We start from the raw sequence: 23,795 nt of genomic DNA, 5'->3' as shown, positions 1-23,795 counted from the left end.
TTCACTCAAAGGATTCTTCACACATTCTTGCATATGCTATCAAATAAATTAACATTCTAAAAACAAACACACACACACAAACAAAACTTTCTCCTTATTATAAAAGTTAGCTATTCCTATTCCAAAATACTATTAATAAATATCTTTATAAAAGTAGTACAGGACTTTATGGTTAAATGCAATAATAATAATAATGAGTTACCCAAAATGGTTAAGCTTTCCACATATATGAACTGACCAAGTACCTAAAACTTCTTTTAGCAACTAGATGTCATTAAAAAGAAAACCTAGTCATCTGGAATGGAACTCTAAAATACATTAAACATTTCCCTGGTTCCCGAACCAGAGTTTATGAATAAAATATTCCACAGAAGATTCTGACAACCAGTCTTCGCAAGGTCAGTTCCTGGTAGTACAGAGGTGGAGGGTGACAGACAGAGGGGAAAATGGGTACTGACTCCAGAGGTGTTCTAGAAATTAAAATCTTGAAAATATCACAGATGCCAGTTTGCTTTTGAGTCCTTCGCCACTGTCTCAGGAAGCTAGTATGAAGGAACTGCAATAAAGCAACTTCACACACAATGTAACACGACTGCCTTGAAGTCTAATGCATCACAAAGTCAAACCCCGAAGGAGGCTCCTCGCCAGGGACTCTCTCTCCACCCAGGAGAGCCTCATCGCCTTGGTTATGTTCAGCACATCATGCCTTGAGAGTTGCCTTCAAAATATTATCCGTTATGTCTGCATAATACATACATCATATGACATGCCAACTTCGAGCCTTTCTTGTATTTCATAATGCATTCACTGCTGTGACACGAACTGTGAGTGATCACTACCATTTTAAGTATCTAGACTAGAGAACCTTGGGAGGTTTTTCCCAGCACCTACAAATTCTCCAGCAAAGGTGACATAATAGAGTAACAAATCAAAATTTTCTTTATGTGTACAGAAATGTCAAATACTGAGGCATTTTTTCATTAAATCAGAAGAATAAAACAATATGAGTATACATATTAGTTTCTACTTAGGTATAATGCTTTCTCATAAAATCTCTCATTTATAACATATTTTTAGTAGCATTTTAACCATAGGTAACATGGTTAAGAGCCTAAGAGAAAGATAGGGAATAAGAGCCTAACAGTTCCCAGCTTCTGTTCTGGTTAAAGGAGAATGTTCACGACACTCCTATAGTGGAACAAAATAAAAGTACATCAAGGTATTCAAGAACAGTCCTGTGCAGGTTTCATCCGAGTAATGCTGAACTTCCCCCAAACTAAAAACTAGCAAGCTGGCCTGTGCGCTCATGACCCTGAGGGGAAAAGGATATGAGAACTGACAGTCCAGGCAGCATCTATTTGCTGAAGATCTGTCTACATTCCGGCAGCCTGAGTATTTAGGCAATTTGGATGTTTCATGAGATCTTTCTATTGCCAAGGCAAACAAGATAACAGGTGTTTTACATTAATCCAGAAGTCCCACTTCCAGGAATGTACCCTAAAGATATACCTGCTCACATATGAAACAAAGATTGCTTACTACTGTACTGTTTATAAAAGCAAAAGAAAGAAAAACAGGCATCCATCAGTAAGGTACTAGGTTAAATAATGAAAACTCATGGCAAGCTATGCTACCATAAATGTGTACAAAACGTGTGTACTAATATAAAGGCCATCTGCTTATTTGTATAAATTCACAAAAGATACACAAGAAAATAAGAAGGGTGGTTAGCAGGAAGGACTTGTCCACAATAGTGGCTGGAACAGAAATGGAAGCGAGGCTTTGTACTGTAAATACTTATTTTTATTTTTGAAATATGAAGTTGTTATTCATATTTTGGAATTAAATTTTAAATGAAGAATATATACTGGAAAACCACAAAATTTAATTGAGGAGTCATATTATACTCAGAAAACTAAGTGGATGTAAGTGTACACAAAATAATGTCCCCATAGAGAAGAAACTAACGCTGGGAATTCTGGGGGAAAACTTACTAAGCCGTGAGCCAAGCTTTGAGGTTAGGCACAGCTGACCAGGACAGAAAAGAGAAGGCTGCAGAGGAAAGGCCAGAGAAAAGAACACAAAAAAGTGTTGAATGCTTCTGAATAATTGAGAAGGTTAAAGTTCAGTGTGACAGCAGATGGGGTTCAGGTCATGGCTGAGTGGAAAATTCACTCATTTATTCAACAAATATCATCCTATTATGTGCCAAGCAATGTTCTAGATATTGAAGATAGAAAAAATGAACAAAGAGAATTCCTGTTCTCTAAAGAGAGAAAACAAAGAAATCCACAGTACTGCCAGGAAATAATAGTTACAGGAAGAAGGACAAAACAAGCGGGGGATGGCCAGGGCTGCTGTTTCAGAGACGGTAGGAAAGGTCTCTCTGAAGGAGTGGCAGTTGAGCGGAAACCCAAAGGAGGGGGCTCACAGTGCTGTGCAGACATGGAAAGGCCTGTGGGTTTCATTTCAAGTGGGCCAGGGAGTTACTGGTAGGCAGGGAGAAACAGGTTCTAACTTAGGTAGATTACCATGTCTTCAAAGAGAGATCTGAATGCAAAAAAGCGGGGCAAGAAAATGCTTCATGGTATGGCTGGAATAATGACCTCCTCCCCACACACAAAAAAAACTGTCTATGCCCCAGTCCCCAGAACTTGCATGTTACCTTACATGACCACAGGGACTCTGCAATGAGCTGAAGGGTCCAGATCCCAGAGGGGAGAGATTCTCCTGCACTGTCAGGGTGGCCCTGGTGTCACCCTGGGAGTCAGCAAAGGCAGTGTGCATTTCCTGGCTAGGTCAGAAAGATGATGCCAGGACTCCACTCTGTTGCTGGCTTTGAAGACAGAGGAAGGGAGGCACAAACTAAGGAACTGTGACAGTCTCCAGAACCTAAGAAAGCTCCTTGGCTGACTGCAGTAAAAAAACAGGATCTCCATCTTACAACCACAGGGAACAAGAAGTTCCTTGGAGCAAATCAAATAATCAAACAATGGATTTTCTCGTGAAGCCTCCAGAAAGTAACATAACTGACCAAGTGACTTCAGCCTGGTAAGACCCGTATCGGATTTCTGACCTTAGAAAACAAATTTGCCCAGTTTAAGTCACTAAGTTTGTAGGAATTTGTTGTTACAACCAACAGGAAATTAACACAGGTAGTCAAGGCAAGAAAAGACAAGTGGCTTCCACTGGGGTGGTAGCTATGAAAAGGTTGTGGCCAACAAAGATGCCTAGAGGTAGGTCTGAAGCAAGACACTGACGATTTGGTTAACAAGGTCAGAGATCATTCTGTCAAGCTTCACTGCGGCAAAGGGAGCGACCTAGCCCCAGAGAACACCCAGACTGCTGCAGGGTCCCCTGCCCTTGGTGTGCACACCAAGCATGCATCATGCGACCGTGACCTCCAATCTGAGGGGACAATGGGAATGTGGAAAACACCAGTCTGCTGATACACTTTAAGGAAAAATAACAACTATAGACAACAATGACAAAAATCTATCTTTGACAGCAAAAAACCTGGTATTCTCCCATATTTGCTTTGGCTGTCTGAAAGGTCATCAAATCCATTTTCATTATTCAGCTGCAGAAGCTCTCTCCCCTTTCTCTGCTCATTTTACAGTGGTTTTAACTTCACAGTCCTCTCTAATCCTTTTCTCAAGTAGATGGGTACAAACCACAAAGTAAGATAGCAGAACTGCAATATTCAGTTTCCTAGTACAAATTATTCATATTCAGCTGCAAATTTAAAAGATAGGGTAAAAAATGAAATAAATATTATTTATAAAAAGAAAAACATGCAAATAAATCCACTGAGTTTCTTTCAAGTATTTGTTCTATTAAAATCGAGCTGCATAGGGAGTGTACATTCAACTCATAACAAATTTTTTAAAGAGACACTTGTTAGTGATTTAAAACAATAAAAATCAATTAAGTTTTTCATAAGTGTACTGTATCAGAATCCGCCAACTAATGACAATAAGAGCATTTGATAAGCTCAAGAGAATCAAAACGGGCAACTCCAAAGCTGGCAAGACTCTCAGTAACCTGACAGCCTGACAAACCTTGTATGAAACAATCTTCCATGGAGAAAACTCACAAGCAGCTTCATGCCACCATTTTTTCCTTTTTTTTAAGATTCTATTGTTAGTCACAGTCAAGTCATTGCCTCGATCTGGAAGGCAGCTGCACTGGGTCTCGTCCATTCTTCCTGCCCCATCTCTCCCTCTTTGCACCACCCACCTTCTTCTGGCAGGATGGCCCACCGACAGATCTACTACGCAGACAAATACTTCGACGAGCACTACGAATACCGGCATGTCATGTCACCCAGAGGACTTTCCAGACAAGTAAGTACCCAAAACCCATCTGACATCCGAAGAGGAGTGGAGGAGACCTGGTGTCCAACACAGTCTCAGGTGGGTCATTACACGAATCATGAGCCAGAACCACATATCCTTCTCTTTAGACGACCTCTTCCAAAAGATCAACAAAAATGAAGTACATCTGGGGATCATCAATTAAATCTCTTCGAATTTAATGTGCATGTGTATATAAGGTAGTCTTCAGTGAACACTTGAAAAATGTACAAATCATTCATCCATACCTGTGCATGAGCTGTATTCTTCACAGCAATAGAGCTCAGTTAAATGCAACTGCAAGTGGGTTTCTGTAAGCTGTTTAAAATTTCTTCTAGTTAACTCTTAAAGTGCCAGTTTGGCTTTACATGTTACTTTTGTTAAATAAAGTTTGTATGTTGCATTAAAAAAAAAAAAGATTCTATTGTTGCTTGTTTCCATGACCTCGGCCAGGGGAAGGCAAACTGCAGCCAGCCTGCGGGCCAGGCACCTGGTTTTGTAGGTCAAGTTTTATCAGTTCACATGGTGCCTGTGGCTGTCCTCGCACTACCGCAGCAGAGCTGAACAGTCGTTAGAACTGACCTGCGAAGCTGGAAATAGTTACTCCAACTGCCCTTTTAGGAAATAGTTTGCCAAACCATGACCCAGGCTCTAGGTCCTAGAGATCCTCATTAACAAAGATAAATTATTCTTACAGTTAAAAGAAAATTTTCTACCAGTGTTAAGTGGATGCTTACCTGGTGGTCTGAAAATAATTCCCAGAAAGCAAAAATGTAAAAACAAAAGCAGCCACCTTATGTGTTACTCAGAAAAATGAATAGAAAATTATTATTATGCCAGCTACTTATGTCTATGAAGCATTAATAACATTATAATGTTAAGATTTATAACAGCTTATGTGTATATATTATGCATATAAACATTATAAGAAGACAAAAATATATATAGTCTGAGTTTTTTTAAACATGCTTTGCAAAAATCAAACTAAAATGTAACCAGAGCTATCTCCGAAAATTCAAGTTGTTCAAAGGACATGTAATTCTGAACATGTGGTCATATTTCAGGTTCTCCCCCTATGTGCATCAGATACAGAGTATTCTACATCCATCCTTTACTGGAAGATAAAGCAAGGAAAATAATAAAACATTAACAGTTGGGAGAAATTCACTTTTGTGCTTTCCTCCTTCTCCACATACAGACACCGGGTCCCCTGGACTCAATGTCTACTCCATGTTCTTCCCAGAGGTTTTAAGTCACCAACCTCATGGAGGGGTTGGTTCCTTCCGACTTCCCAAGTTCCCCATCCATACCAAAGACCCAAGGACTGCCCAAAGCATGTAGAGGAAGATCACAACACCTATCTTAATTTAGTGCTAAACTCTCCCGTGTCATATTTTCTAACCAAGTCCATAAAGCTATGGTACTAACTGCTCCTCCACACGTGCAGTGCCCGTGTCTATTTCAAAGACCAACCACCTCAGCACCCCAAACCCACCAGGTCCCACAAAACAAACACCGCCACACCCCAGGAGTGGAGGCAATCAGTAAAGAGGATGAACTCCAATGACCAGGCCAGTAAAGGGAACTGCGGGCTGCAGGGCACAGAGAAGTTCCTCTGTGGTGAACCACAGGAGCCACTTCTCACAGCCCAGCACCGCGGTCACCGGAGAAACACTCGGCTCGCCACTTTCAGCCTCGCGAAGAATTCCGCCAGTGCCCCCGGGAGTGTCAAATACACAGAAGCCTGCCACCTCTCCCAGTGCCCCTAGCTCTCTTCCTAGGAAAGACATGCTGCCAGCAGTAACTCGGCGATCATCTATGTTCATAAAACAGTATGGTGAAAACTGAACAAAACCATTACGGAGCAGGCGAAAATGAAAGCACTTGCCAGAGTAGAAGCTAAAATATTAAAACACGGGTTTTCTCCCACAAGATCATGTTCCTGGGGCCCAGGGGCCACTGCTGTTACTGAGATGGGCATGCAGCCCTATGAATTTTACTTCTCGTTTGATCTTTAAGGGTATCACATCTCTGGTAGATTAATTTTCCTAGTAAACTGGTCTCATTTTTCACAAACGCCAAAGGAATTGTTTAATACTTGGTCTCTTTCTGAAACCATACTTCAAAGTAAGCTTCCTACCTTAATTGAAGCAATATGGAGCAAAGTCTCTCCCTTATGATTTCTTTTCACAGCCGTAAGGTTGCTACTGGGCGAAAGCCTCATGGCTGAGGGGCTGGGCAGCATCCGTCTGAGACTCGTACTGTTCAGGGCAGAAGGTGGCGTGCCTGGTGAAGAGCTGACGGACTCATCTAACACACTACTGTTTTTCCTCCTTGCTGTGTCACCAACTTTACGTTTCCTTGAAGGTGGCAAGGAAGAGCCAGGCCTCGGGATGTTTTCCGAGAGCACCGTTTGCTCCACAACATCTCCACCGGTGCTGGCAGCGCTGCTCCTACATCTCTTAGACGCGGGACTGGACAGTCTCCCGCGACACCCACGTTTTCCTTTATGACCTCCGGGCACAGGTTTCTTAGGTGTGAGATCATTCTCGCAGGGATTCTTCTCAGGAGTCACTACTTCATCCCTGCTCTCAATTTCTGGAGACTCTATATGCTCAGCCAATGGTAAAGACACTTCGGTTAAACTTCCCAAACATTCATCTTCTGCTACAGAGCCACTGGCTAGCAAGTCTATTTCACCATTTCTCTGAGGGCTGGCAATGATGGTTGGCTGGATACAGAAAGATACCAGCTTCTCCTTAGATTCCTCTTTGGAGTCAAGTTCACCATCTTTTTTGTCTGCCTCTAAATTCCATTCCTGGTTGATTTTGTTTAAAATTTTCTTTTTCTGTCTTTTTCCAGGTCTTGCAGAAGACTTTTTAGCCCTCACAGAAACATCCACTGGAGGACTTGTGGAAACATACTCATATGCTGAGGCCTGCTGAGCATTTTCATCATTTATCTTGTGAGGCTCGGTTTGCACGGAAATTTTACTTACAACATATCTGACCTTCTTACTTCGCGGACTAAACCACATTTTTATTGAATTCTTCTTGCTTTCTGCATCATGAAATAAACTTTTCCCGGATGTATCTTCTTTTAAATCTAGTAGAAAAAAGAGAAAAGAAATCTGTTATATGGACTTAATCTCTCCCATCTTGAGCTCCCAAAGAATTTTGTTTATGGTTTTCCTGAAATGTATCACACCCTTTACTTGTGTTCTTTCTCCACTCCTACACTATGAACTCCGTTAAGCACAGATATTCGGTCATTCAACAAGTATTCAAGTATTTACAGAACCCCACTTTAGTCCCTATAATGTTCTAGGATCCAGGTGTACACCAGAAAACAAAACAGGGAACTTAGGTTCCACTGGGGATGACCAGATCATACAAGTAAGGAAGCAGAGCATACAATATGCTGGTGGTTAAAAGAGCCATGGAGAAAAGATATATTAAATTACTAAATATGCAGATACGGAATAAGCAGTAGTCAAAAAATTAAGACGTTAACTGATGGTTAATTTTTTTTAACTTTTGAAAATCAATGTAATTTACAGTATCAACAAACTAAATGAGAACCATGTGATTTTCTTAATAAATAATGAAAACAAAATACAATAGCCATTCATGATCTGTAAAAAGAATAAATTATGGAAAGAAGGCAACTTCAGCCTGATGCGGAGCCATGTACAAAAATATACACAGGCAGCCCTGGCTGGTGTGGCTCAGTGGATTGAGTGCTGGCTTGTGAACCAAACGGTCACCAGTTCAATCCCCAGTCAGGGCACATGCCTGGGTTGCAGCCCAGGTCCCCAGTTGGGGACACACGAGAGGCAAACATACATCGATGTTTCTCCTTCTCTTTCTCTCTACCTTCCCCTTTCTCTAAAAATAAATAAATACTTTTTAAAAATATGCACACACGCAGTATCATGCTAATTCTGAAAGACTAAATCCACTATTTTGTTCCTATTACCTTCCTATTATCAAGAACAAGGCAAAGATGACTGCTATCACCACTCCTAATGGGACATCCCACAGTCCAGTTGCCTAGGACAAAAACCTGAGAGGCAAATTTGCCTCTACTGTCTCTCTCATATCCCTTAATGCAAAATGCAGTTCTATCAGTTCTACCTCCCAAACATATCCAAAATCTGACAGCTTCTTACACCCTCCTGGTACCCTGGTGTAACACACCGTCATCTCACCAGGTTATTACAATAGCCTCGTAAGTCACCTCTCTAATTACGTCTTTGCTTCATTCCCCAGAAGTCTATTCTTAACACTGCAGCCAGCAATCCTCTTATGGTCAGACCATGTCACTAAAACCCTCCAGCTACCAAAACCTTCCAATCTGACTGCATAAAAACTAAAATCTTAGTAGCTGAGCACACGCCCAGCAACAACCAGATCTTCCTCACCTTCCTTTTCTCCCCTCCCCTCCCCTCACTCACCATGCACAGCACTCAGCCCCCCTGCTGCTCCTCAAATACACAGCACACTTCTGCCTCTCAGGGCCTGTGCCCTGGCTGACCCTTTCCCAGAAAACTCTTCCCCAAATAACTGCATGGCTCCTTCTCACCTACTTTTGGTCATTGCTCAAATGTCACTTTTTTTGTGAGACAATCCCTTATGCCTAACGTCCCAATTAAACTTATAAATCCTCCCCTCCTACTTATTTCACTCGTACTTATGTTTTTTGTGTCTTGTCTTTCCCTTCCCATCAGAATATGAGCTCTCTAAAGGCAAATATTCACATCGGTACTCTGCCAAAGCCCCAGTGTGTATAGTGTCTGGCACGTGGGCTCAGTAAGCTTGCTGAATAAATGAGTGAGAGCTTACAATTCATGTAAAGCAAGCTGCATCTCACTGAGTCTCAATTCAGGGAAGGAAAACAAAGCTTTACACTTTAGAATGAATGACCACTCTGGCTGCTATGCAAAGGAGGAACTCTAGAAAGGAAAGGGGGAGGGGACCCAGTGACCATTACATGGCTATCATCCAAGATTAAGATCACAGTGGCTTTAGCAAGGACTGTAGCAGTAGATATGGTAAAAAGTATGAGATACATAATCTGAAGGACTATTAACTAAAGTAAGAGGCTAGGAAAGACGATAAAATGTTTAAAGATGCAATAGGGCTTATAATATGTTTATATACTTAAGGAACTAATGACAGCCAGTACACCTGCCTTGCAGAGACCAAGGAAGAAAGTGGTATAATGATGAGACTATAAAAATGGGCTATAACCAGGCCATGAAAAGTCCTGCTGGCAATATTAAAGACTCTGATACCTATGCTAAGAGCATCAGAAAACCAATAAAATGTTCTGCTTAACTCAGGTGGCAAGACTGCCTCTGTGTTTTTAAAAGATCATCACTCTTGGCTCGAGTGTAGGGAAACAGATTGGGAGAAGGCAAGAGTAGACACAAGAATAAATGTTAAGAGGCCAAAGTGGGAGTGTGAGTAGAAGATAAGAGACTAGGGGGGTGGTGATAGAGAAAGGAAAAAAAAGTAGAATTATTCTAAAAGTATTCAGGAGCTAAAATTCATAGGATTGGGTGACAAAAGAAAAGACAGGGGAGGAGGTGACAAGGATGATTCCCATGTGTCTGCCTTACACCACTGAATGCATCTAAGAGAACATCAGCACCGTGACCACAGAGACGAGCTGCGCAGGGCCCTGAGCATCCCTGCACGTCCTCACGGGGTGAACCAAGGAGGCGGGGCCCCGGCTGCCCCTCATCCAGGCCATTTCTCAGGGCTGTCTTCAGCAAGCAACTCTGACAGATGTGGTAGTATCTCCTCACTGAGGGGGTGGGGGCGGGGGGAAGGGGCAGAGCAGGCCAATTTCTACTCATTACAAAAACATTCAATTTCCCAAGCTCGCTGCATGTGAAAGAATCCATGATGGGCCCTTTGCCAATTATGATCAAAGATATACAAACCTGCTAAAAGATTTGCAAATCAAATCCAGGTATTTCAAAGAAAATATGATAAAATATTTGCAAATTTTAAATGCATATACCCTTTCACAAAGGAATTGCACCTCTAGTAATCTATCTTATAAAACATACAAAATATTCATGCACATGCCTGCCAGGGATGTGTAAGAATGTTAATCACGGCAATGTTTGTAGTAGCATGAATGAGGGAAAAAGTCAGCGTTCATCAGCTGGGATGAGTTAAGTATGGAGCATTTATATTACAAAATCTTAGCCAACCACTATATAATTAATTAATATGCAAAGAGTTTGAAGACACGTCTAAGTGTGGTAAAATCCCATTTATATTTTAAAAATTCTGTTACATTTATACTCAAGTATTTTTATAAATTCAGAAAATAAAAATGAGATGGTTAAACAATGAAAACAGTCCTTCTGAAAAAGAAAGGAATCTATGCTTTGTGGTTGAAGGAAAAGAGTAGAGGGAAATTTTTTCATGTTTTACCCTACACACTTTTTACCACTTATATCAGCAACAAAAAAAAGAATGTTCTCTCATATATTTATTACATAAATTAAACAAACGTAAACAAAACTGGTGTAAGAGAAACTAACCATGATTAGAGGGAAGGAACTTTCAGTCCCACCCCTTGACCTCCAAGAGGGGAGAGCAGTTAGAGACTGAATCAATCACCAATGGCCAATGACTTAATCAATCTCACTGATGTACAAAAGCCTCTACGAAAACCTAAAGGACTGTGCTCAGAGAGCTTCCGAGCTGGGGAACAGGTGAAGGTGCTGGGAGAGTCATGTAACCAGGGAGGGCGTGGGAGCTCCGCACCCGTTCCCACACACCTTGCCCTGTGCGCATCTCTTCCATCTGGCCCTTCCTAAATCACATCCTTTTGTAATGAGCCAGTTATGTAGTAAGTACAATGTTTTCCTGAGCTCTGTGAGTTACTCTAGCAAATTAATCAGCCTGAGAAGGTTGTGGGGTCAGGGGGAGGACAGTCTGTGGGACCGCGCTCCTAACCTGAGATCTGATGCCATCTCCAGGTAGACAGGGTCAGAACTGAGGACCCTGCAGGACGCCCAGCTGGTGTCACCGAATGGCTCGTTGCGTGTGAAAGCCCCACACCTGGTGTCCGCAGTGAAGTGGTGCTGTGGTGTGGCAGTGCGACAGTCAAGGAGACACACAGGAGAAGTGAGTTCTCCTTGCTTGCACTGTGCATTAAAATCTCTGTGTGTAGTGTGTTTTAGACCTACCAATCTTGCCCATTAACAGACGCTCAAGAAACCCCCAGCGAGGGAACCGTACAACCAGCACTGCACTTTCACTGTAACAAGTGACCTCTTCAAGTTCTTCCACTTTGTTTTTGTCTCTAAGCGCATGCATTTTGCTTTTAAAAATAGTCCTTCAAATTCTCCCCTTGCACCCCAGACAGACAGGTAAAACCAACCCAGGCCACGAGCACAGTGGTGAACTTATACTTAATATTCAGAGAACTGATGAATAAATTATTTTACATCCTTCCTTAAATCTTGACGAGGGAGGTTAGAATTCATTTTAAGGGCTAAAAAGTTATCTTGAGGGATCACTCGTCCATTCTGTCAGTTTAAAGATGAGGAAAGAAAAGTTAAACGGGAGGTGGAGGGGGAGCCTCCTAACATAGCCCAGGGCTCTCCTCTCCACAGCCACTGGGTTACCAAAAGGCCGTTTCAGGGGCAGAAGCAACACCGGGAAAGGCAGGGAAGCCACCATCACAGCCACCTTGCGGGCTGGGCGATGACTAAGCAGTAATTTCACAGGGCCTGATATTCGCTCTACAATTAACGCTGACAGTAATAATCTCCTCTAACTGGGACACTTAGGACATGTTTTCTTTGCTCTATACTTTTAAAAAAAGAAAGAAACGAAAGAAAAACAAAAAAGAAAGAAAAAGGAAACTCCCCGTATTTTGCCATGTGTAATGCATGCACACTTTTTGCCCACATTTTTGAAGGAAAAATAAGGATGTGCCTTATACATGGGTAAAACCTGAAATACCTTGTATCTGTTCCTGTGTTTTGTAATTTTATTTGTTACATAAAATCTCCTGTACTATAATATGTATCTGTTTTTGTGTTTTGTAATTATGTTACATAAAATTTCTCGTATCATAATATGTTCAAAAATAAACGCTAGCATTCCTTTATAATACAAAAACCAAGTATGAAATATAAGTAAATAAAGAACTGAATTTAAAAATTAAAACTAAAGTTTCTTCCTGAAAGTTTGGGCCAAAATCATGGGTGTGCATAATACATGGGAGCACATTATACATGGCAAAGTACGGTACCTGAATCACGTTCTGTTTTTCTCCTCAGAGGTCACTCCCTATTCAAGCTGAAAAGAACTTTGTGTGGAGCTTTTCTTACATGACAGGATCTGAAGAAAAATTTTAATGAACCAAGTTCTAAAGCTGAGTCATCGCAAGAAGAAAGCCATGGTGTCTTACTCCTAAGAACTGGCAACACCCACTGTTCAGGAAATATGCATGTCTTTCACGACCAAGGTGTTACACAGACATTTTTCTTCACGCAGAACACTGTTTTATTATTTTATCCATTCAAAGTTAATAATACACTAGAAAATTAGTAAACTAAAATCTCAAAATCTAGTCTTCTATCTATTCTTCTACCTCATGTTGCTTGGGTGTAAAAGTACTATCTTTATAAATAGATCTGCCAAGACAGTACTTTAGACAGGTTAAAAAAAGAAAAAAAAAAGTGCATTTTGAAAACAAGTAATTAGTATTTATCTCAGTAAAAATTACAAAGACTCGACCCCTGCCTCGCCAAGGAATTCGGTCACACTCCACTCCACTCCGAAGAAGCCATCCCCTACTCCTGGGAGAAAAATGGAAGAACTGCACTGGAAAGACAGTGACTGACGAACCCAGCTGAAAGCAAGAGTGTATGGAGAGGGGCAAACCCTCCCGCATCCTTTCTAACGTCCCAGCCGACCTTCCCCTGGTTCCAAAGTGCTACTAGGCCAGGGCCTTGGAAATCATAACAAACGGAATGAGGTACATCCACTCACACAGAGACTTAATGTCTAAATTCAACAAGGTCTTCCTCCACAGTGGTAAGTAGACTTCAAGCTAAGCCATTTCTGATATAATCTCAAGTCTAGAGAAAAGGTCAAAATGAAATGTTACCAGGACTATCTTTTAAGAAAGACTGCGGGTTACAAAGAGTAAAGGTTTATCCTCTGGTAGTCTGTAAAAACTTGTGTGTGTGTTTTTTTTAATTTATTTTAAATATAGATAATGACATTCAACTAAAAAGTCAAATCCTGAAATCCTTGATGCTTATAAAACTTACAAAATATAGAATTAGGCATTTAACAAAAAATCTAAGGCTTGTAAGTAGCAGCAACACATTCAATCTAAAAAGACAACAAATTTCACTCAGGTGTACATATTTCTTAACTTACAAAGCAGCTGGCAGCATACATCCATGCAATGTATAGGTATACAGTAACTTCAATAACACTAAATTTAGTCAAGAGTATTTTAATTGTGCGTATGGTCCTAAGTAAGCAAGGGCCACAACAACAAACATGCTGTGAATTCTGGACTTTACACGGCACATCTCAGCTAAGACTATAAACAGCAAAACCGCCCCCACTGTTGGAACGTAAGCCACACTATTAACAGCTACAACAGTTTTTATGGGCGAGTGCTTCTGAGCACAATAAATTACCATACTCATTTCACAAAGGAAAACACTGGTCCTTCCTCTACACAGTAAATCTCACAATGATGGCATTGAAGGGGACCGGCTCTCCGCATTTAAACATCCCCGAGTGCTCCACAAACTGTCCAGAAACAGAGGTGCGCACGCTGCCAGGGAGCTGCTTAGCCAAGTTTATTCTTAAAATTGAATAATAAACTATAGAAAAGGGAGGCAATTAGAAATGTGATTTAGCGATCATTAATCTACATCAAAGGGTTATAATGATGTACATTGTGTGTCTTTCAAATTATCCTCTATTATAGGTTTCACAACAGAAGTTGAGAGATCTCTTTGACAGACTAGCCCCTTATTAAAAAATCAAAGGAAAGTACTTTGCTACCATCTGTGCAACGTTAGCGCCTTTACTGAAGAATGATTATTTTGTAAGTTAAGAAGTATTCAGTTCTGTCTAAAAAAATAATAATAATAAAAGCAACACAGCTATTCAAATGCTCATCTTTACCTATTATAAAAAAAAGTCACAGCATATATGAAACACTATATAATTCACCACAGAAAAACCAGCATCTCTCCTCAAACCAGAAAACAAAACTGTGATTCTATGAAAGCATAATCACAATTTTTTTAATGTCAGCAACACCAACATATATTTCGCAGAACCTGACCAGCACCTGCAAGGTCTGATTTAATATGATGGAGCCAAGAGAAAATAAAAACTTAAAACTTAACTCCAATAGAAGAAAGCAGATTATGTTATAAAGAATAGGGAAAAATTACTCATAAATGGTTGTCAGGAAAATTTATGACCGTCTCTTCGCTTTAAAACACACAGAACCGAGGAAAATCTGTGCAAGTATTTAGGAGCTCATTTTAGAAAGTATTACTGTAAATCAGGCTTCTTTATCTCCTGTAGAGACCACATACTATGTCCATGACTTGACAAGTTCTTCCTAATTATCCACCTTAATTACAGTAATTATATATTTTATAGTAAATGCAAATAACAAGGTTCATTGGGAAGATAAATTGTGAACTACGGGTTTAAAAAAAAAAAACTGAAAATGTGGAAGATGTCTAACCATTCCTCTCAATTCATCTTCAACACTTGACTATTTATGTAATCGTATGATTTTGGAGCTAGACCTTAGGAATCACTTAATCTAATACCTTTATTTTATGAGGTCATTTCCAATTTCCTCATTATAAAGGAGATCAACCATTATTTGATCCAACTATTATTTCTCTCTACTCATTCACCTTATATCACTTAAGTTTTAGATGTTAATTGCTGGATAAACTAACAAAGGTACCACATAAAATATATTCAATAGGTAAAACTATATAGAAACACCCTCAAAAAACCTCAAATGCCCTTCAAGGCTAGTTTAGTTTGTTTTAAGGGACACTGGGAGAAAACGTTGATGACAACGCAATTCGCGATAAGCAGAAAAAGCTTTGCACCATGGAAATTAGACCTGGATTAAAAATTTATATTGCAGACAGAACTTACATTTCTCAAGTTCTATAAAAGTAGCAAAGGAGGATCTTACCATTATAAAATGAATTGTCAAAACCAAAACCTAAGAATCTGTTTTAAAACTGTTTTGTTTTAATTAAATTTAGTCTCTGGGGTATGAGTGAAGTCTTAGCACTGTCACTTTTTCTCCAACTCAATCCAACAAACATAATGAACACCTACACGTCTCACGAAAGCAATGTGCTAAAAGACAGGACAGAAAGCAAGACACTTACCTGTACAACTGAGGACCTTGCTTAACCAAGGTCCTCAATTTCCTCAACTACAGAATAAAGGGATTAAAGATAACCTCCCAGCTTCTGAAATTCTGATTATATTTTATCCAAACTGTGACATTCCAATTCATCTTAAACTAAGTAATGTTAAAGCCAGGACTATTCAAATCTGCTAAGGGCTAAAGTAACTACTGATCATATAATAAGGAAAACAAATACAAAATAGGCTTCACAAGATGAATCATCGTAAGTCTCTCCCCAAACTCCCTCTCTAGTCTTAGGTGAGAAAGATGGCATTCTAAAGGGCCTCTGATCCCATACAAAAACTTGTTCTAAACTCAATAATTTTTCTAAAAATCTCTTTTGATGATGAAATATTAAGGCATTTCAACACCATAATGATGATTCAAACGTCACTGACCACAGTAGAATTTCTGGAGAAGCCATCCATCTTACTCTTCTTCGCACCCCACGGCACCTACCGGGTACCCCAGTCTGCCATAATCTACTACTCATCAACAACTACTCTGCTTCCCTTCTTTCAGCACTATCAATGTCACGTGACTTGTTATGGGTTAAACTATGTCCTTCCTAAAATTCATGTATAGGAGTCCCACCCACAGCACCTCAGGATGTGACCTTATTTGGACACAGGGTCATTACAGATGTAATCAGTGAAATCAGCAGGGTGGGATTCTGATGCAGTATGAATGGTGTCCTTTTTAAAAGCGGAAATCTGACCCAAACTCGAGACAGGGAGAGTGCCAGGGGAACGGGACTGCCACCATCTACAAGGCAGGGCCACCATCTACAAGGCAGGGCCACCATCTACAAGGCAGGGCCACCATCTACAAGGCAGGGCAAGAGGCCTGAACACACCCAGCCCTCACAGACCCTGGAGGAACCAACCTCACCAGTGTCTTGACTGTGGACTTCTAGCCTGCAGAACTGTGAGATAAGACATTTTTGTTGTTTCAGCCACCCAGTCTACTGTGTGCTCCTTTGCTCCTTTGCTATGGCAGCCCTAGCAAGCTAATATCACTATATTAGCACTAATAATCACTACACAGCCAACTGGAGAAGAATCAAATCCAAACATCCTGAGAGGACACAAATCTCACAGGAGCACCCCAAATTCCAACGCTTGGCCGACATGCCAACAGACCGCACATCATCTCTAAGGATCTCATGAAAACCACTTGCACGGAGACGTGAGCATCTTTCATATCGTACAATTAACTCAAGAGGCTCACTGATCCTCCCCCTCCACCCCCATCACTGCCAAAGATGCAGGGACTCTTGATTAAGAACGGGAGCTCTAATCAATGTGACGGGGAGGGGGTGGGGACCAGATCGCATGCTAATCTCTTTCATTAGGAAATAAACACTATGAGCACTGTCTCTGAGTAAGAAGGAAAAGAACATGGATGAACTTAATAAAATTTTTCCTCATTGCGCTCTAATAAGATTTACAAAACAGTATTTTTTGAAAAAGGTAAGTACTTTTAAAAATGTGTATGTGTATAATTCCATCTGAAAACCAGTAAAACTTTTAGCACTACAGCAATTTTATCATAACAGAATGGAGTCTAATATAATAATTAGATAACGATGAAGAAAACTTTTTGTAGATAATTATGATTTTAATTCTTCTTAAAAATATGGACCTGGTCAATAAGACAAAGTGTTTGACTTATCTCTTTATTTTCTCCAATCATTTAATCCTTTAATACTTGATACCACATTGGAAAACTAAGATCAAAAGATTTTAAAACAGAAGTCCAGCCCTTTTATATGATCAGTATCAATCTTTAGTGGCTTCCTGCCAGTCAAGAAAAGGTTCTCCTACATAGAAACACAAGCTCAATTGACGTGATCTGGTCAATAAAAGGACAATTCCAAAATCTAATTATGAAGCTTCAAAACACTTTATGTTCCACAGCTAATTAGTTCTCAGCAGAAAGCACAATAGGAAGATACACAGTTAATACGCAGTCTAAGAACAATCTGGAAAACATTAACCCCCATTTAAACAAAAAAAAGGATAAATATTAGATTTTTGCTCTTTCAAAATGTGCTCCATGAAAGAAAGTTGTATTCTGTCTTGTAAAAGTGCATTTAAGTGAGTTCAAGGACAAAATCACTAAATTAAGGACAAATCATTATTCTCTATGTACATTACACAGAAGTTGTCGAGACTGAAGAGGCAGGCAGGGAAGGTGGTGAGAAAGTCTCTGGACTATCAGAGGAAACGTGGGCTCTGTGTCCCCTGCTTCTGGCACTAACTACACGCGACTTTAGCAAGATCATTTAACCTCTGAACCTTGGTTTCTCGTCTATGAAAATGGGAATCAGACTTAATTGTATCTAAGGTATGTGTCACTCAAAATAATTCCAAACACTATAAATCTGAAAAACTGAAATATGCATTCAGAATTCCTGACACCTCTTTAACACATTTTACATGATCAATACGAATTCATCAGTTACTTAACTAAGAGAGACAGCTGAAATTTCTCACCTGAAAGCTCATTCTCATGTAGCAAATTGCGAAGCTTACTGCAAAGCTGGATCATGTTGTCCAGTTGTCTATTTATCTTCACATCCTGTATCCAAGCTGGGGTACCACACACTGGACATGTGGTTCCGATGCAGTCACTTACACAGTTACTTAAAAAGGATTAAAAATACACAGGTGTAATTACCAACGCAATCAGCAGAATCTAAATTCCAAAAAATAAATACAAGCAGTGTTTGAAGCAGAAGTAAATGAAGAAAAGGTTGTTCTAACAATGGGCAATTACAAATATTTTTTAACAGTGTTTTTTAGAGACACACACAAAATCTGAAGTTGCTCAGGTTATTTGCAATGAAGAGACTATGCACCTAGACATTATTAGTCTGTGTAACTTTTTCCTGCAAATAAATCTAAAACTTCTAAAGGGCACAGAAGAAGACATAAAAAACATATTTAAAACTTAATATATGACAGCCATGCATCTCAACCTCCCTATCCTTAACACTGTGCTTCATGAAATACCTACAATTACCGCAGGGAAAGGTATTTTTTTGTTTTGTTTTTGGACAAGTGTCTAAAAGCTTAGTAGTTTTTGAGAAAAGATCTTTGGTTCTTTCAAGTACTTGTATAACTGTAGATTCAATTAAATTTCCTTGGATTATCTACCCAGGAGTTATAGTCTCATAATTAGAAGAGTTTTCCTAACTATGCAGGTTAAAACCCTTTGCAAATCTGATGAAGACATACACAAGCTCTTGTTAAAAAAGGGGGAGGGGGGAGGTCACCGCCTCCTCTGAAGCCTATCTGTGAATTCTAAAATAAGAAACCTCTAGATCCACTTCTTCCTCAGCCTCACCAGACAGGTTCTCGCGGGACTGCCGAATACAATGGTCATAAAAGCCTCATTTCCCCCAAACACTCTATTCCTTTTCTTGTGTCCTACTCATTTAGTGCAGAGGATTCTTACAATATGAGCTCCCTTTAGAAACAGCTTACGGCATTTCTAATCTTTGTATGCCTAGAGCCTAGCATGATTTCTGAATCAAAGTAACTCAACAACATTTGTCAAATGAACCTATAAACTATACTGGTGCTGGAAGAGGCCGTCCAGATCAATGGATACAATACATGTAAATACAAATTCCTTCCTTTAAAGGAACTTCTTTGAGTTTGTTTGCTTCCAGTTAAGAACTCTTCGCCTGGAACCTGAACGTATAAAGTATGTGAACTGATTCCTCAGAAGATTTAAGTCACATGTTGTGCAGTATTTAATTATTTGAGAAACACTATTGAAAAATAGTCAAATCTCCTGGCTGGCATAGCTCAGTGAACTGAGCGCGGGCTGGGAACCAAAGTGCCCCAGGTTCGATTCCCAGCCAGGGTACATGCCTGGGTTGCAGGCCATGACCCCCAGCAACCGCACATTGATGTTTCTCTCTATCTCTATCTCTATCTCTATCTCCCTCCCTTCCCTCTCTAAAAATAAGTAAATAAAATCTTTAAAAAAAAAAAAGAAAGAAAAATAGTCAAATCTACTCATCGAAAACCATTACCACCCTGGCCAGGTAGGTCAGTTGGTTGGAGATAAACCTGATAAACCAAAAATGCAGATTCGATCCCTGCTCAGGGCACATGCAAGAATCAACCAATGGCACCAGCCATTGTAGTTCGGCTGGTTGGGCGTCATCCCAAAAACCAAAAGGTCGCAAGTTTGATTCCTGTTTGGGGCACATGCCTGGATAGTGAGTTCAGTCCCCAATCAGGGTGTGTGCAGAAGGTAACCCAATCAATGTCTCTCTGTCTCCCATCAGTGTTTCTCTTGCTCTTCCTCCCTCCCTACCCCTCTCTCTAAAATAAAACAGGAAGGAAAAAAATTAACTGATAAATGCATCTAAATGGAACAACAAAATCGATGTCTCTCTCCCTCCCTCTAAAAAACAATCAATAATTAAAAATAAAAAAGTTATCTCATTTCCAGATGAAGAAAATGAGACCCAGTTAAAGATACCCAGCACCACACCAGTACCCAGACTTATCTTGTCTATTTCATCTATTCTACAATATAATGTCCTTCTCATAACGGTTCTCAAATTTCTTATACACATTAACCCAGCATTCTGGGGAAATGTGACATTTCTCAGTAAATCTGTGTCACTGGGTGAGCCAGTATTTCCCAAATGACCAAGGTACGATGTCATAAAATCATGCTTGGATAAAAAATCACTCCAAGTACAGATTAAACCAATGGAATTTAAAAGAATAAGAAACCCACTGATGTGGTTTCAGATTCTGCACTGTTACAAATTTAAGAAACTCTCACTTGCCAAGAAGTGATAGGAGTACCCAAGGAGAATATTCAAATTATCTCAGTATACTTTTTCCAAAAACAGATATATGTAAGATCAGATTTTCTTCACATTTCAGTCAAAACTAGATATACAACAGACTAAACACATAAGCAGATATGAGAATCTACAAAAATGTAAAATAGTGGCATTCCTCTCACTATTTTTTCTTTGGTTTGTTTTGTAAAAGTTATTTTTACTTAAAAAGCGTTATTTGTGTTAGCATGCAATGGACTTATTATTGTTGTTTTTAAATGAATGATTTAGTATTTTTAAAACCTCCATTCTATATGGTAAACACACACACACACACACACACACACAAAAGCTCTTTGGGGTCCTTGATTTTTAAGAGTATAAAGTGGTCTGAGACCAAAATGTTTGAATCCCCCCATTATGCCTTAAGTAACTTATTTCTTAAAGTGAGTAAGTATGTGTACTACTTTTATAAGGAGTTGGCATGAAGTCCCTCGAACCTACACAACACTTTCAATGATATAAAAAAGTTGAGCCTCTCCGACCTTCCCCTACTTGTATGTTCCAGCTGGACTGGGGTATATCAAAACAATCTTTTAAACTGCAGGGTATTTATGACACTGCTCACCAGTGTTATACAACTCCAAATCTGCGAAGAATACAACAGCTACCTAATTCTTAGCATCAAAGAATCAAAATAAACCAAAACTGTACTGAATTGTTTCTTTCCTACCTTTATGTCATCTACAGATGACCATTTTCTCTTTTAAGATGTTCTCCTGCCTCTCTTAACCTTTCACTGGCTGTTTTAAGTCTCAGACCCCTTTGGAATCCAGCTAAACGTTACAGATCTCTCTCCACCTCCCTCACTAACACACACACTTTACATATAATTTCATAACAGTCTGTTATGTTCCAGCAGTTTTGTCACTAATCTAATATTAGGCACAGTGAGCGCATCAGCTGAAACGATGAAATCTGCTTGCTACAGCGTGGAAACAGGGAGCAGGTATCATTTCATAAGGGGAGGCCTTTTGGAAAACATGACATTGTAACCGATGAAGTTGGCCTCCCACAAATTTAACAAAAGTACATTCCAGGTAAAAAAAAATAGCACGTGCAAAAGTCCTGGGGCAGGAATGAGTTTGCTGTTGCATGAACTGAAAGGACACGGCTGGAACAGGTGAGCCACAGGGAAGCGCAGTCCAAGAGGCAGGCAGAAACTAGGTCTCGTTCAGGGTCTTGTGGACCTTAGAGCGGAGTTTGGATTTCATTCTAATCACAATAGGTAGCGGCTGAAAGGCCTTAAGGAGGGCAATGGTATGGATGTGATTTACATTTTTAAAAGACCACTGACAAGTATGACGAAAGTGGGGAAGGGAACCAGTTATGAACTTATAACAGTAGCCTGTGGAGAGATAATATGATGATGGCTTGGACCAACGTATAAACAGTAGTAAACAGAGAGAGAGAAGTGAGAAATTCAAGATTTTGGGGTGCAACTGACAGAACGTGCAGTTGTGGGCTACGAGAGAACACAGCAATCGGACATGACTCATGGCTTCCGTCTTGAGCAACTCTGCACCAGCAGGGCACTCACTGAGGCAGGGACGGCTTACAGGGATGATCAACTGGTCTGCTCTGAATGTATCAAATCTGAAATCCCTTTCATCATCCAAATGGAGGTACCAGGTAGGTGATAGGTACTGTTCCCTACCTCTTCCTCCTGCCAGAGATTCCCCATATAACAGAACTGTTTCTACAAACAAAATTGGGACCCCAAGCATAGCTGCCTCCCACACCACCCCCAGCCCACTTAAGTCACACAGGCAATTGTTTTCCTGTGTGCTTAAACTTCACACTGCAGTTTGCTCATGCCAGAGAATTTCAGTCATAACCTGAACTAATTAAAAGACTGATTGAAAGGAGGTTATATTAACTCTGCTCAAAGACAATTAAACTAAGACATTCAGCCCTTAAATTGACTTCTCCTGAATAAGAAACAGGATGAAATGAAAATCTAATGTTCTAGTCTATTAGCCACAGATACTACTATTCATACTACTACATGGATATAATTTCACAACAACTGTTGTGGCTTTGACTGTATCCCCCAAAACATTTTACTTCTAGCACCTATGAGTGTGATCTCATTTGAAAACTGGGTCTTTGCAGACAGTCATGTTAAAATGCGATCAGCAGGGTGAGATGTAACTGGTATACTTACAAAGAGGGGGAACGGAGAAACGAAGACCAACATGCACGCAAGGGAGAACAAAGGCTAAGACCACATACAGTGATGTATCCATAAGCCAAGGAATGCCAGACATTGCCAGAAGCCAGCTTCTGCACCAGAGTGCAGGAAAGACACATGGAACAAAGTCTCCCTCACAGCCCTCAGAAGAATAAACCCTGCTGACACCTTGCTCTCAGATTTCTAGCCTCCAGGAAGGAGAGACAATAAATTTCTGTTGCTCTAAGCCACCCACTTTTTGATGTCTTGTTATGGGAGCCCTAGGAAACTAATACAGTAACTATAATTTGGAAAGTCTACATTCAAAACTAACTGGGAGAAAAAAAAGGAGACATATCTGAATTATATAATAGATACTGATTTTTCCCCAGTTTAGCAAAGTTGCTTATTAAACTTTATAACTTTGATCAACTCATCCTTTTTAAGCTTTGATTTTCTTATTTGTAAATTAAGACCGTTATAAGGGTCAAAATGAGATAATATATAGTAAGTTACTTTGCAGTCTAAGACAGTTACACAAATATAAGAAATATTACTATCACTATGATTACATGATTGTTACTAGTAAAACAAACATTGTTGCTACATATATATCAATATAATATATATTAAGCCATAACTACTCACCTACAGAAGATGTGCTCACATCCTCCTAAACACACAGGCTCTCTCAGAATATTATTGCTGTTTGAAGAAAGGAAAACAGCCAAGACTTAGTCACCGACAGATGAACATTTATACCCAACATTTCCTAAACCCAAAGCCTCATACTACCATATTTCTTTCTTTTCTCAAAGCCAAAGATATTAAGGATATATCCATCCTGGTTAAATATTGTATCATAACATACCAGCTGAATTCAAATACCAACTACCAAATTCTATACAAACTGTAACACTTTTTATAA

The 23,795-nt window shown here is 39.8% G+C and overlaps 1 protein-coding gene and 1 pseudogene across 1 annotated transcript in view; one reads left to right on the top strand and one right to left on the bottom strand.

The window, feature by feature from the left end:
• BARD1 (BRCA1 associated RING domain 1) overlaps positions 1-23,795 on the bottom strand; it is a 64,784-nt gene that overhangs the window by 30,207 nt on the left and 10,782 nt on the right. Inside the window, exons 2-4 of the mRNA XM_028509301.2 lie at positions 23,516-23,572; positions 18,317-18,465; positions 6,496-7,460 (exon numbers count right to left, since the gene is read on the bottom strand). Coding sequence (XP_028365102.1) covers positions 6,496-7,460; positions 18,317-18,465; positions 23,516-23,572 — 1,171 coding nt within the window. The remainder of the gene's footprint in view (positions 1-6,495; positions 7,461-18,316; positions 18,466-23,515; positions 23,573-23,795) is intronic.
• Positions 4,179-4,631, top strand: LOC114494292 (annotated as a pseudogene).

This window comes from Phyllostomus discolor, chromosome 4, assembly GCF_004126475.2.
Source record: "Phyllostomus discolor isolate MPI-MPIP mPhyDis1 chromosome 4, mPhyDis1.pri.v3, whole genome shotgun sequence".
NCBI classification, from domain to species: domain Eukaryota; kingdom Metazoa; phylum Chordata; class Mammalia; order Chiroptera; family Phyllostomidae; genus Phyllostomus; species Phyllostomus discolor.
This window is presented reverse-complemented; position numbering and strand designations above follow the sequence as displayed.